General features: G+C 45.7%; 1 protein-coding gene across 1 annotated transcript in view; it reads right to left on the reverse strand.

Moving 5' to 3' along the window:
• The window catches only part of ITPR1 (inositol 1,4,5-trisphosphate receptor type 1), a 236,612-nt gene that overhangs the window by 39,531 nt on the left and 182,693 nt on the right, over positions 1 to 14,388 (reverse strand). Inside the window, exons 47-50 of the mRNA XM_075073238.1 lie at positions 13,214 to 13,336; positions 11,865 to 11,969; positions 10,399 to 10,591; positions 4,355 to 4,477 (exon numbers count right to left, since the gene is read on the reverse strand). Coding sequence (XP_074929339.1) covers positions 4,355 to 4,477; positions 10,399 to 10,591; positions 11,865 to 11,969; positions 13,214 to 13,336 — 544 coding nt within the window. The remainder of the gene's footprint in view (positions 1 to 4,354; positions 4,478 to 10,398; positions 10,592 to 11,864; positions 11,970 to 13,213; positions 13,337 to 14,388) is intronic.

Here is a 14,388-nt window from a genome sequence, read left to right on the forward strand (position 1 = left end):
TGCCCTCATCCACCAAGACAGCGAACTCCTGGGCTTGGTCCTGTGGGAGGCCCTCCTTAAACCTGTTGATGGAGTCTTACAGGTTGAAGTTGTACCTGGCTAGCAAGGCCTGCTGGTTAAACACCTGAAATTGCAGGCTGGCTTTCCAATACATTTTCCATCCAAACAAGTCCAGAGTCTTGGCATCTTTATTTTTTGGCGTGCTGCTCGCCTGTCCCTTTTGTTGACGGAGGACACAACTGGGATCCTGCTCGAGGGAGTGACAGGTACTCAAACCCCTTTGGAGGGGACATAGTACTTCTCTTCCGCCTTCTTGGAGGTAGGTGGGATGGAAGAAAGGATCTACCACACAGACTTGGCGATTTTAAAGATGCCTGGGTGGACAGCCACATGACCAAGGCCGAGGTGGAGGAGGTATAACATTGAAGAGGTCAGACTCCTCCACTAGCTCCTCAACCTTCAAGTCCAGGTTGGCAGCCAGCCACCCTTTTGAGGAGGGTCTGGTGCTCCTTGAAGTCGTTGGGGGGGGGGGAGGGAGGGGGGCTGCTCGTTTGCGACGGGCCCGCCACTGCTTTGTCTGGAGATGACGAAGATGAGTGCACAGCAAGGGGAGGGGCGGCTTCCCCTTTCTCATCCGAGAACAGGCCCTTGGGCACTGGGCCCCATTGTGTTGCCGCTGGATTGGATTCGGCACCATGCTCCTACGCGTGTGCTGGCTGCGCCAAGGGCAGCTTGTCCGATGCGGCCTGGGAGGAATGGTGGGAGTACAGGACCGGCATAATAGGTACACCCCACGGGTTCCACTACTGCCAATGAGTGGGCCACTGCCACAGGAGCCACACGGTCCTGCAGGCTGGTGGTGATTCGCCTTTTCTAGGCAAGGGGCTGAACTCCCCTTCAGGCTCAGACCATTGCCCTTCTGGTGATCAGGGTGGAGCTGTAAATGCCTGATTCTGCCAACTGACCCTTGTCAGCGACCGGTAAGGAGAGGGCAAGGACCAGCGCCTGCCTGAAGAGGAGCCAGAGACCAGTGCCGTGACCAGGAACGATCCCACACTGGGGGGAGGGGAGGGGAAAAATTGATGCCTGGGAGACTGTTTAGGTGATGGTGATCTGCACCGTGGCACACTCTGGCAGGAGGCCCAATGATACCATGGGTACAGGGATCGGCACTGCGAATCAGGTGTCCCGTGCCTTGCAGGTGGAAACCTTGGCATCAGGGACATGTGTCTTCTAACCAGGGACCGAGGCTGCAGTGCCGGGGTCCGAGGCCACGGTGATGGGGACTGATGCCTGTGATCCAGGGACGCTCTGCTACTTTAGGGAGCGATCCCATAACTGGCTAGCCTGGAGATGCTGGGGTCTTGGCCGGGTCCGTCGCCTGGCTTAGCGTCTACGGTGCCAGTTGCCTGCTTGCTCTTTGACCACTGGGCCTGCTTCAGACACAGATGACCCTAGTAGGGGCCGGGACCCCCTACCGCTCCCAGGAGTTGGAGGCAGGTCCCTGGCTGGAATAGGAGTTACGACCACAGCGGTACCCCGAGCAACTCTGGGGTGGGCATGTAGCCTGAGACAGGTCCTTTGCCCAAAGCCCTCTTTTTCTTGGTGCCAGTGGGCTGTCGACTTCGACCGCTGCTTGGGCACCAGGGAGGGGGAATGGGGTATCGGGAGGGTGCCAGTGGTGTGCTGCGCGCCGATGCCGAGGTACCAGGTGTAGACTCCCATCAAGAGGGCTCTGAGATAGGATGAAGCGCAGCCTCCATGAGAAGAACTCTCAAGCAGATATCCTGCTCGTTCTGAGTTCAAGGGCAAAGGTTTTTGCAAATCCTGCACTCATCCTTTCTGTGGGACTCCCCCAAACACTTTAAATAGCTCCCACGGGGGTCATTAATGGGCATCAGCTGGCTGCACAATGAACATGACTTAAAGCCTGGGGAACAGGGCATGCTCCGCTCTGAGGCAAAGTCCCAGCCGGGACTCTATCTTCTAAACTACTCTAACACTAAACTTAAAGGTCTAACTAAGTACCCACCAATTAACAACAAAGGAGGCAGAACAATGGACCGTAAGGACCACTAATGCTCTTGCAATGCAAGACAAGGAGCTCTGACCAACCATCATGGTGGTAAGAAGGAACAGAGAGGGCGTAGGATGACATCACCTAATAGACCAACGCATGAGCGCGGCACTCGAGAGAGCTACAGCCAATCCTCCAGATATCACTAAGGCAAAAATCTCTGACGACTGTGCACATGGGTGTGCACACACCTAGAATGGAATCGACATGGGCAAGCACTGGAAGAAGAATGATTGTTTCTTTTCCCATCTCACTCAGAACCCTGAGTTCCTTTCCATTACGATCAAAGGGGCGTAACTCATAATCCCACATTACGCTAACAGCCAAACAATCAGACTTTTAAAATTTAACTTCTGATCTTTGAAAGCAGACATAGAAATTTGGGGACTGTTTGCTTGCACTTGCTAAATCTTTCCAACCACCGGTGAGACCAGTACCCAGATAACTGCATAACGTTTTACTATACCTTGTGGCAGAAGAGAGAATTCCTGCAGAAACAAGAATCCTACATTCCAGAATTTATCCCAGCTCTTCTCTCCCAAACAACTGTCTCATCAGAATGTCAGAGATCTTGGTCACATGAGACATACTGTCTCAACGCCCTCATTGGAGAAGACAAACATCATTTTAGATCCCCATTTAACTCATCTGTGCTGATCTGCTTTTACCCCACTGCTCCTATAGCTCAGTATCAAATACTAAATTGATAAATTAAGGCCCTCTAAACTGTAGTTCACCTTATTCCTTTACTATTTTTGTGGCATCCTTTCTGGTGGCTTTCATTTCACACGTAGGGCTCACTGGATTTTGGGCTTTAGCTGGGCTATGGTTGAGATGTATTCGGCTGAAGTGTTGACACACACAACCCACCACACCACCAGTAAGAGATCTGAGGAGTGGCAAGATGGATTAGAAAGGAAAGCTCAGTTGGAGAAAGTACATATCTGGATGTTACCTAGATCCATTTCATATGTACATCATGCCTTAGATATTGCAGCAAAGCCAGTGTCAGAATGACGAAAGAAAGGGAAGCAGAAGTTTGTTCATCAATCACCCTCTCTTGGGTGATTTTATTTTTGGGGTTCTTGTTCACACCACCCTACAGACATGTGGCAAAAGTCTCTAGTTGCACATTTCTTCCATGCAGTTTTACAAGCAATGAACTCTCTCTATAAAAAACAAACACCCAACATGGCACCTTCAGTTTCCCCATAGCTTCCAGCTGTGCGTTCTGGCTAACATGACCCCATGTCTCTCTTCCCCCTGGGAAGTAACCCACTCCTGTAAGGTGTTGAGCCCAAGTATGGTCAGCTGAATCCAATTAAGCCCCAGCTGGAAGAATCTCCCTGAACTGACTGAACCCTGGCTAGAAATGATCACCCCAACCCTAGGTCACTCACTGTTTGATTCAGCAGGGATGGCACAATGCCCTCAGGATCTGCATACCTCATCACTAGCTTCTTCTACAGCAATGATCTTAAGGACAGCTTTTAAAGTTCTGTGACATGGGCTGAATGATAGGTTGATGTAGACTAAGGAAGCAAGCTCTTCCTCTATCCTCTCGGCAACTTCTCAACTACAGTATGTTGAAGAGGCAGCCCAGTGGATGGGGCAAAAGAATGGCATACATAAATCCTAGGCTCTATTTCTGGATCTTCCACTGTCATATCATATGATATTGGGCAATTCACTCCTCTGTGACTTACTTTCCCCACCTGTAAAAATGGGGATAATGTTGCTTGCCCACCTTTGTACAGTACTGAGAGCTACTGCAGGGCTATGCTGAAAGAACTTTATTAAGATGTGAGCTAGAGGAAAGTAAAAAATAAATGCTCTTCGTATTGTTTAGCAAAATAAAGAGTTATGAATTGAAGTTTGAAAGCAGCACAGTCACATCATTATTGCTGATTTCTTTCTTGGGTAATTTTTCCACTTAGACAGAAATCAGACCCGATATTTTGCTTGGAAAACATTTCTGAAGTAGTTTGTATTAAACAGAAAACACTGCAATTCACTCCTGTTACAACCCCCACCATTTTCCCCTCGCAAGTATTATTTAAAGCAATATTAATGAAGTAATAAAATTGTACAACAGAAAAAAAAAAGATCACAATTTTAACAAAAATCCCCCACCTCCCAAAAGCTCATTTTCACCCTCATTTACAAGTATCCTCACTGAAGTTAACAGGGTTACACAGCTGTAAGTAGGGAAGAATTTGGCCCATTGCACCTAATCTTTTCAGATGGGTTTTTTTTAAATATCTCAAATATTAGTACCTCCTCGGACTCCTTTGAATGGATAGAAAAATGCTACGAGTAGATTCATAAGGACCGCAAGGTTAAACGAAATACTGCTCCAGAAGGACATGTTGCGAGAGCACCAGTACAATACAGGTTGAGCTGTGAAGAAAGAGAAAAAAGTGTGTTTCAAAGACATCCGAGGCTTGTGGAAAGATAGCGCATGTCCATCAAAACCCGTTTATTTACACTTTGCAGAGAAGCATAAGCCTAACTGCAGTAAAAAAACAACCACTTGTTCTGAAGTTTTTTTGATTGGCCTTTCGGACAAAGGACCAAATGTTAAAACAGACACTAGCTTTAGGTATACAAATTACTTTAGCAGCAGCATGAGAACAACTTCAAAGAATAGGTTGTCTCCCAAGAAATCCCTACACATAGAGAAAATAGTTAAGTTTTCCCCCATTATAGTGTGCACTCACTAAATCCAAAACTCTCCAGGTGATCAGGAGGGTGAAAGTTTGTATGCGTTAGCAAGGGTGAGAGTATTCTGGCTGCATCCCTCTTTGCTATGCAGTTCTAGCTGCTCTCATTTGCTGGCTTGCCTACACTAGATTTTCTACTATACCTAAATGTTCCCTTCTAGTGCAGCAAGCTGGGTAGCAGCAACTGTAGGATTGACTGTGTAGACTGGCTGTTGGCGTTTTAGTTACTGTCATCTAGCCTTGAATTAATGTACAAAATATAGGGTGTCCACTTACAGTAGAACAAAAATTTAACCAAGATGTTAAATACATAATACAGCTTCATAGCACACTAGCCATAACACCCTGGTACCCCAGAGACATGAGAGAGCAGCCAACTGGGCGTCTAATTTAGTGCACTACTGTAGGCTAAGGATGCAAACACTCTCTCCCAGAAATGTAGCTACATAGTACTATGCTGGTAACTAAACAGCTGCACATTTAAAAGCTCTTATTTAAGAATGTGTACAAAACACTAAAAACAAACATCCCTCCCCCCCAAAAAATAAAACAACCCCTAGTCCTAATTATAATAATCTCTACAGCCAGAATTAAGAAGCACAGACCAGAGCTAAAGGATTCGTTTTCTGAAATGGTCATGGACCCATTAAAATGAAAAGGAGAGCACTCCAAGAAGCTATCTTGCAATAAATCCATCTGCATCAAATTAAAATCCCCTGGAATTTATCAACTGCAGGCATACTGCCTGGTGGTGGGTGCTCTGTAGAAGTCGGTAGTTCTTGCAACCTAAGAAAAATACTCTCATTAAAGAGAAACATGTCAAGCATCCTCCTGCCAAAAAAGAAAAGTACATACACAGAGCTGTCATGGTGCAGTGAAAGGAAAGGAGCTCACAGAATAGTTGAGGAAATAGAGTTAAAAGAAGCGTAACTCGTGAGTTACATATGAGGATAAATTAATGAATGCAAAGACTCAGAGTTTCACAACATTCATCTCTCCCTTAGCCCTAACAAATCATTCTCCCTCTTAACAGGTATTCTCAATATTATTAAGAGGCTAAACAGAGGTAAAAAAAATTATATAATCCCTCATTATACATTGAACTGCAATGCACATAAAAGGCAAATGTGTTGATGAGTCGAATGCTAAGGAATGGCAAATACTAAGGAATATAGTCATCATAAAAATATCAAACTTCATTGCACCTAAACCCAGCCACATGCAAGACCTCACTGAAATTATATGCATCAGTGCTTTGGGTATATGATGCATTGTTCTCCATATTCTTTTTGTTTTTAATATGCTTTAAATGGAAGGCATTTGTGACCAGCTGGAAACCTGTTTGTGCAGAATTAAATTCAGTGCAGAGGGTCCAAACAGAGCCACAAACACTACCTTGCACCTGCATTCAGGATGTGGCACAGGCCTTCTGCCCTGCGGAGAATCTCACCCTGGTTTTGGTAGGCTTGCTTGAGTGTTCACTAAATCTAGAACGGGAGACTTGTAAAAAATGCTAGTAACTTACTACCTGATCATAGGGGGAAAATAGATGCTTTGCCATCAATGATTTTGAAGTCTATTGCAAAGCTGAATGTACTACGAGCTGATGTCCTGTAGCACCAGCTCATGTTGAGATACATCTTACTATTCCAGAAAGAGTAGAACACTGAGCAGTGCCTACCCTCCCTGGACCAAACCAGCACACCTATATCTAAGGTGTATATGCAATTCTAAAAGATCAGAAGGCAGATCTAAAGTTTTCAGGCCCAGGGCCGGCTCCAGACACCAGCGCAGCAAGCAGGTGCTTGGGGCTGCCAAGGGGAAGGGGCGGCACGTCCAGCTCTTCGACGGCAATTCGGCGGCGGGTCCCTTGGTCCCTCTCGGAGGGAAGGACCTGCCACTGAGGTGGTGGAGCTGCTGCTGAAGTGCTGCCAATCGCGATCACGGCTCCCTCCCTCTCCTGCCGCTTGGGGCAGCAAAAACCCTGGAGCTGGCCCTGCTCAGGCCACATCCACACTTACTGGGATTGACGCTGCTGTGCTCGATGTAGTGGGAGTCAAAAATTGACTGCACAGCGCTCTCTGGTTGACTCCGGTACTCCACCAGAATGAGAGAAGTAAGGTAAGTTGACGGGAGAGCATCTCCCGTCAACGCAGCGCAGTGTAGATACCACAGTAAGTCGACCTAAGCTACGCTAACTCCGGCTATGTTATTCACATAGCTGGAGTAGTGTAATTTAGGTCAACTTACTGCGATAGCGTAGACAAGGCCTTAAAGGCCTGGAATTACAATTTTAATGAAACTCTTTAGTTGGAAACCTAGAGTTAAGTTTCAACCAGACAAGAAACAAAACACAACCAAACTTTACTTGGATGATTATGTCAATAAATATAGTTGACTACTTCCAAGTGTTTCATATTATGCATTGCTAACTACATTATATGTAGAGCAGAGCATTTCTTGTATGATTCTTAGGTCATTTTGGGAAGATGCTTACGTCCTTTAGGGAAGTCTATCAAAAATATAAGGCTATTGTTAATGTTGAAATAGCCAGCCACTCCATTTAGTATTCACCAGACAGGTCAAATATATTTCAGGGGATTTGAATAAGTTTTAGACTGTATCTGATCCACACATAAAACTTCCATGTTTTCAAGTAATAGGATTATAGTTTATTTTTATCTGTTAGAAAAATCACTTTTCTAAGTTTATCCCGGCAGCTGAAAAAGACGGTTACTCACCGTTGTAACTGTTGTTCTTCGAGATGTGTTGCTCATATCCATTCCAGTTAGGTGTGCGTGTGCCACGTGCACGTTCATCGGAGAAACTTTTACCCTAGCAACACTCGGTGGGCTGGCAGGCGACGGGACGGAACAACGCGCAATACATTCGTGAGACCGGGCCGACGAAAGTCCAAAGGAGGACGGTGAACTGGTAATAACTCAATTCACACGAAGTGCAGATACCTCCTGTGGGGTAAATGCAATAGAAAGTATGCGTCCTCATGTCAGAGCGTACCCATCGCCGGATCCAGGAGGAATGATGTCCCAGGCACACTGCGGAACTTGAACATCTTGATGAACCTGTTCAGCTCGTGTAGTCTAGGATGGCGAAGGCCCTTTCGCGTTGGGACAGGAAATAACCGGGAATAGAACCCCTGCCTTTAGCTCCTCACGTACCTCCTTATGGCTCCGATCGATAGAAGCTTGTGGACCTCCTGACAGAGGAGTTGCTCGGGAGGGTCCGAGGACGGGAGAGGGAGGCGGCGAGGAGGGAGAAGAGAATTGGAGACGGTATCCAATTCCATACGCAAGGACAACGATCTGTATTAGCTGGACCACGTCGAGAAACGGAAAGCGGTTCGAAATTGGAGGATCTGGAGAGGAATTGATCAGCTGTCTCCTGGGCCACCTTCAAAAATTGGACTTGTGTCCCGATGACTTGGCGGACCGCATTGTTGGCCGGCGGAGCCCGATTGCCGTCTCGGTTGTACGACACGTCTGCAGCCAAAGTCCTGTCGCGGACAGCTGGGGGTAGGGGCGCTGGTGAGAGCGGACGACCATCTTTGAGTTTGAGGGTATGCATGCCAATGAGCGCATGATAAACCAGTATCCTCAGATTCTGGTACTGGATCTGTCTTTTGCGAAAAAAGACCTTGTTCATCCAAATGGCAAGTCCTGTGTATGCTGCAACTCAGGCGTAGGCCAGATCCTGTAACCAGATATGCCGCATGCTATGCCAGAGCGACGTTCTAGCCGCGAATCTGCAGAGTTCAGCGAGGCTTGCAGTAGGTTCTCGCAACCTTTTCCCCTCTTGAGGAGGGCCGTGAACTCCTGACGGAGTCTTGGGATCAGCTCGTGATTTACCGACGCTCCAGTGTTAAGAGTATCGGCTTAAGAGGGCTGCTGGTTCGCCACGCGGAGCTGAGCCTCCAGCAGAGTAAATCCTCAGCCAACAAGTCCATGCATTTGGCCTCCTGGACTTTGCGCGGGGTTGTTGGCTGTGCGCTCTCGCGTTGACCGACTGTACCACCAACGAGCAAGGGCTGGGTGCAATACAGGTACTCGTAACCTTGGAAGGCACCATATTTTCTGTCCACTCCCTGCGTCGGTGAATGGACGCCGGAGATTGCCAGATGTGTCGGCTTGATGGATCTGATGAACAGGAGGCACCCTGGTAGCGTTTCCGCTGAGAGAGCTGACCACTGGTCTCCACCTCAGGACCCTCCACAGGAAGGCTGATATTTGGGCTACGCGCCGCAAAAATCCTAGTGGCCCGCAGATCGTAGGGAGCCTGCGAGGATGTGCCGCTACGCCTCATCCGCAAGTGATACGACAACCCTGGACGAGCGGTCCTGGACCGAAGCTTCATCCTGGTGGACCTCCCCTCCGGAACTCAGTTGTTCTGAGCCTGATAGCACGTCTCGTATCAGCAGGGGTGGTCTACTGATTGTGGCTCCGCCGGTGTTCAGAATGACCGAGCTGATTGGCCGGTTCCCCTGGCGTTGGTGGTGCCAGGTGTCCAAAAGGACCACTCGTGCCCCTGGTCCTGATGGCCTGAGTGTTCTGACCTCCATGGATGCACTGTCCGCGTACGAGGCGACGTGTGATAGGGATGGGGGGAGCTGAAGCAGACTGGACCATATCTTTGCGTCCATAGTAGCTGTCCCTGCGCGGTGCCGGCGAACGGTACCGGGAGCCGTGGCGGTATGGAGAGCGGGACCGGGACCTACGACCAGCGTGGTGCCGGGAGGTCGACCAGTGCCGAACATCGACATGCCTGGATCGGCTGCGAGAGGCTCGGCAGTGCCAGGATCTGGAGCGGTGCCGATGGTACGACATAAGTCTGAGGGCAAGTTCTGGCTGTTAATGTCAAGGGAAAGTCTTGCAAAGCAATTGTTATCACATTAGTTTAACTGGCTTGGGTCTGTCTGGAGCTCCAGACAGGCTGTGATAGTTTACAGTTGTACAATTTATTCTGCAAACAATTCCACTGCCTATGCAATTCTACATTTCCTATGGTAAGCATAGAGAGCAACGTATTTCATTTAGAGGGGCACTCTGGAGCACTCTAAGCAAGTGCATTAATAACTAGAGTCCAGGAGGGTAACATCTGACAACAGATACCACTGTTATTCCCAGCACATAGACAGGAAATAACCGCATTCTCTCTGATACTGACAAAGTGTCATTGTTGGCAAATGCTGATTTTTTAATGGTGACAACTGTACAAGAGCCTCAGACAGAAATGCATGTTTGTTTTAGATAATCCAAACAGAAATATTAGTTTAGCATTTTAAAATATTGAGGCAGAAAACAGATTATGTTCTAGTCTTGCATGAAAATCACATAGTAAAATTAACCTCAATGCAACTGTGAAATAGCTCTACTTGAGAATACTTTCTTTTTAATATTTTTTTTAAACACTATTGAGTTGCAACATGTTACAGTGTAGAAGAGCTGAGTATTTCAAATACAATTCAGTGTCAGTACCACACTGGGGAAAGATTTGCTATGAAATCAAGACTTAGTATTCTGAAGACCTTTATTATAAAACACAACTTTTCTTCAGCCTGAGACATTAGTATTTCCAACCTACCTCTCAATTTCTTTTGCCAGTTCATTTCATTGAAGAGGTCCTCTGATCTTAAGAAGAAATCATTGATCTTACTGCCTTGTTCATCTCTTTCTGTGGTGTAGTATATCCGCAGTTTAGATTCCTTCGTGAGGAATTCGCATATACTTGGCACAGGGAAGACTATTTGCTCCATTGTACGGTCCAATCTAACAATCTAGACAATACAGATTTTTGAGTTTGCAGAGTTGTTTTTTGTGCATTGTTTCAAAATAATAGGAATGTGGTAATATCAGATGCTTTTTAAATGTACTGAAATTCTGCAATTTAAATATCAAAACCATTGGATCAGTGGTTTATTAGAACATTATGACAGTAATTTACTGCTTACTTTATATTGACCTTGCATTACAATATCTTTTATACCCCTAAGATGGCATTACTGTTCTAAGCTAGGATTTTTAGAAGATCTAAAGGAGCTAAGTACTCATCTCCTTTCGAATTTCAATGGAATTTGGGTGTTTAACTTAGTCACCATAGAAAATACCAACACACTCACACTGTACATGCAAAATCAACTACTGTTTTATCTATAGGAGCTACTTTTGATTGCTGTTATCTTACATCAGGACCGGCGCTAGGGTTTCTCATGCCCTAGGCACATGGCCATTTCGCCGTCCCCCTGCGCTGATCTTGCGGCTCCAGTGGAGCTGCCGCAGGCATTCCTGCGGAGGGTCCGTTGGTCTGTGGCTCTGGTGGAGCTGCCGCAGGCATGCCCGTGGGAGGTCCACCGGAGCTGCAGGAGCAGCCGACCATCCGCAGGCATGACTGCTGCAGCTCCACCGGAGCCGCAGACCAACAGACCCTCCGCAGGCATGCCTGTGGCAGGTCAACCGGAGCCACCTGCTGCCCCCCAATCCCCCCGGCAAAATGCTGCAACCTCAATAATCCTGGCGCCGTAGGCGATTGCCTAGGCTGCCTAAATGGTAGCGCTGGCCCTGTCTTACATGTTACACAAGCTTCTAAAAATCACCCCATGACATCCAGTTAAGTTTTCAAAAGCACTCCAGTTTGGCTTAATGTCTGTCAAACCTCATTTTGTAGGAAAAAAGTATTACAAATATGCTCTAACTTTGCCTATGGATTCAGTGATAGTATTGGCCAAAACATATTCTCTGGATTCATGTTGCACTTCAATTTGCAAGTGGGCTTCTCTGTAGTTCTGCTATAAAACTGAGCCAGAGTCAGGGTGTCCACTCAGACAGTTCAAAAATAATTCCCCTGGAAGAGGCAGGAAAAAAGCCCTACACCCACATGAAAGACAGAATAATCCATATCTAGGTAGCTAGTTTAAGACAACCACCGGAATCAAAATGCACTTAACAGAGAAACTGTTTTTAAGGGAAGTCGTCCTCCCAGGAAAGTGATTCTTTGCATCCTTAGGAACACCCAATGCAGCATGAACTGGCATTCACTATTTCCTTCTTTACCTCAATCTGTGCTGTGTGCTTGGCATAGAACTCCAGAGCTTCGTCTCCTTCTATCTGACCTCCAGGCTTCAGCATGTTCTGCAGCTCTTTGTTATGACGAGCCAACTAAAATAAAGGAAGGCAAAGGGAGTGGAAGACACAAGATGTCTCTCTAACATTAATTTCTAATTTTTGGTGGAAGAAAGGAACAGTACATAGTCAGCTGCTAAGAAGAGGGCAAAGTTGGCAGAAGGTCTGTTATATTTCAACCAGGCACCATTTAGATCTATTTTGGGAGACAGAGTTTGACTAGAGGAGTTGGCTTTTTTGTTTGATATCCATGCTGTATTCCTCTCTTCACAAGTTCTCCACTATCCTGTCTGACTTGAGAAAGGTTCTTTGGGGATTCTGGCACAATTCACCCTTCCACACGTTAGCTCTCAAGATGTGTGCAGGTAGGACTCTAATAATTCAAGTAGCTAAAGGAAGGATGGCGGAAGGTTTTGCTTCTACTAAAAGTAGTGGCACTAATAGCAAGATGGTACTACACAGCTTTAAACTCAGACCATTTTAAAGGTGGCAGAATGGTGGTTTCATCTACTCACGGGCAACACTAACAAGAAATTCCTGCTGAACATATCAAATATACTATGAGCTCTTGCTTACTCCTTCTATGGTCTTGTATTGGTGTTTGGAAGTACAACAGGATTAACAAATGTGTTTGGACCAGGCTCCAGTAGAGTGGATGGGGACAGAGCAATACTGGATGGGACCACAGCAGAGACTAACCTGTGTAATATTTTTAAAGAAAACAACAAATTCAAGAACATGGCCAAATTGTGCCACCAATTCAGATAGCGGTGGCTGTGAACATTAGAAGCAGGAATGGAATTCCGTTGCCTGATTTAAATACTGTATCAGTGATGAGAATTTCATATGGGACATAAAACTAAAGCACTGGACGTAAATGATAAATAAGTAAGACCTATTATCCCAGGGCCTTCAAGATCTTGAAACATGTGCTACTGGGAATGTCATCAGTAAGGACAAAGAAGCTGGCAATTCCCCATCATAAAAGAACAAAGTCCTTAGCTGCTCTTCTCATTATTATACATGCACAGAATTTCCATTTTTGAATGTGTTAGGGTAAAGATTAGATTTGACTCTCATTGGAAATTATGGGGCTATAGAAAGAAGAGAAAAGGATACAGTGTTGAGTTCCACCATGCACCTCTTGAAGAAGAATTCTGTCCTAACTACAAAGACATCAGTTGGGAAATTAAAGCAAATCTTGAGAAAAACTAAGATTACTTACTAATCTTCACTCTTGTACACATTAGACACTGCCATTGCTATAAATATAGTTATACCTGATGAGCTAGTATGTAAATGTTGTGCCCCACGTTCCTAGGAGATGCTGCAAGATCTTCACCATTCTCTCCATCCTCAAACTCTACCTCACCTTGCATATATGCCTTCTTTATCACTTCCACCTAAGAAGAAAAAGCAAGAAAGCCACACGAATCTGAGATTTAATAACAACTCTGATATTAAGGTTAAATTTTGCCACTAGCACTCCATTCAGAACTCCCACAGAAGTCAATGGAAGCTTTAATGGGCTGCAGGTTTAAAACAAATAAAAGGAATAAATAAATAAAATAAATAAATAAATAAAACACACAGCGCAAAGTCAACTTGTGGAACTCCTTGCCTGAGGAGGTTATGGAGGCTAAGACTATAACAGGGTTTAAATAACTATAACAGGGTCATAAATTCATGGAGGTTAAGTCCATTAATGGCTATTAGCCAGGATGGATAAGGAATGGTGTCCCTAGCCTCTGTTTGTCAGAGGGTGGTGATGGACTGCAGGAGAGAGATCACTTGATCACTGCCTGTTGGGTTCACTCTCTCTGGGGCACCTGGCATTGGCCACTGTCGGTAGATAGGATACTGGGCTGGATGGACCTTTGGTCTGACCCAGTATGGCCAAATACACATCCGATCACTCAGTGTGTGGCCATCAAGCATAAAGCAAGAAGCCAAGACTCATGAAGCAGGAGACTGATGAACTCTGCTTTGTATCCTTAGACCCTCTCAATCTCTGAAGGGTAAATTAACTGCTCTAAAGGAATTTTAGATCTCCCCCCATTTTCATGTAATATATTCCAGCTGGCATCTGCTGTCAATTTTTGTCTTCATCAGATCCATTTGACTCAATGGAAGGAAAACCAAAGTAAAAACTGAAAAACTTTATCCTCAACTCACCCCGTTGTTCCTAGATAATACAGTGCTCGCAGTATGTTGTGTTGTGCTCTGATATAAAAGTTTCAATTGTACTTTGAATTTTCTGGCTTGTTTTTGTCTGTTAATATATAAACAGCCCTGGGACATTGCTAGAGTTTACTGAGCGACTTTTATATCATCATAAAATTGTAATTCTTTGACATTCTCTCAGTCAGATGGTTTACAGCAGTAAATTTCCTGGAATAAAAGATTCATATGGTCCTTCCCTTTCATTACACACTGGTGAAACTATTGCTCTCGC

This window comes from Chelonoidis abingdonii, chromosome 17 (assembly GCF_003597395.2).
Source record: "Chelonoidis abingdonii isolate Lonesome George chromosome 17, CheloAbing_2.0, whole genome shotgun sequence".
NCBI lineage: Eukaryota > Metazoa > Chordata > Testudines > Testudinidae > Chelonoidis > Chelonoidis abingdonii.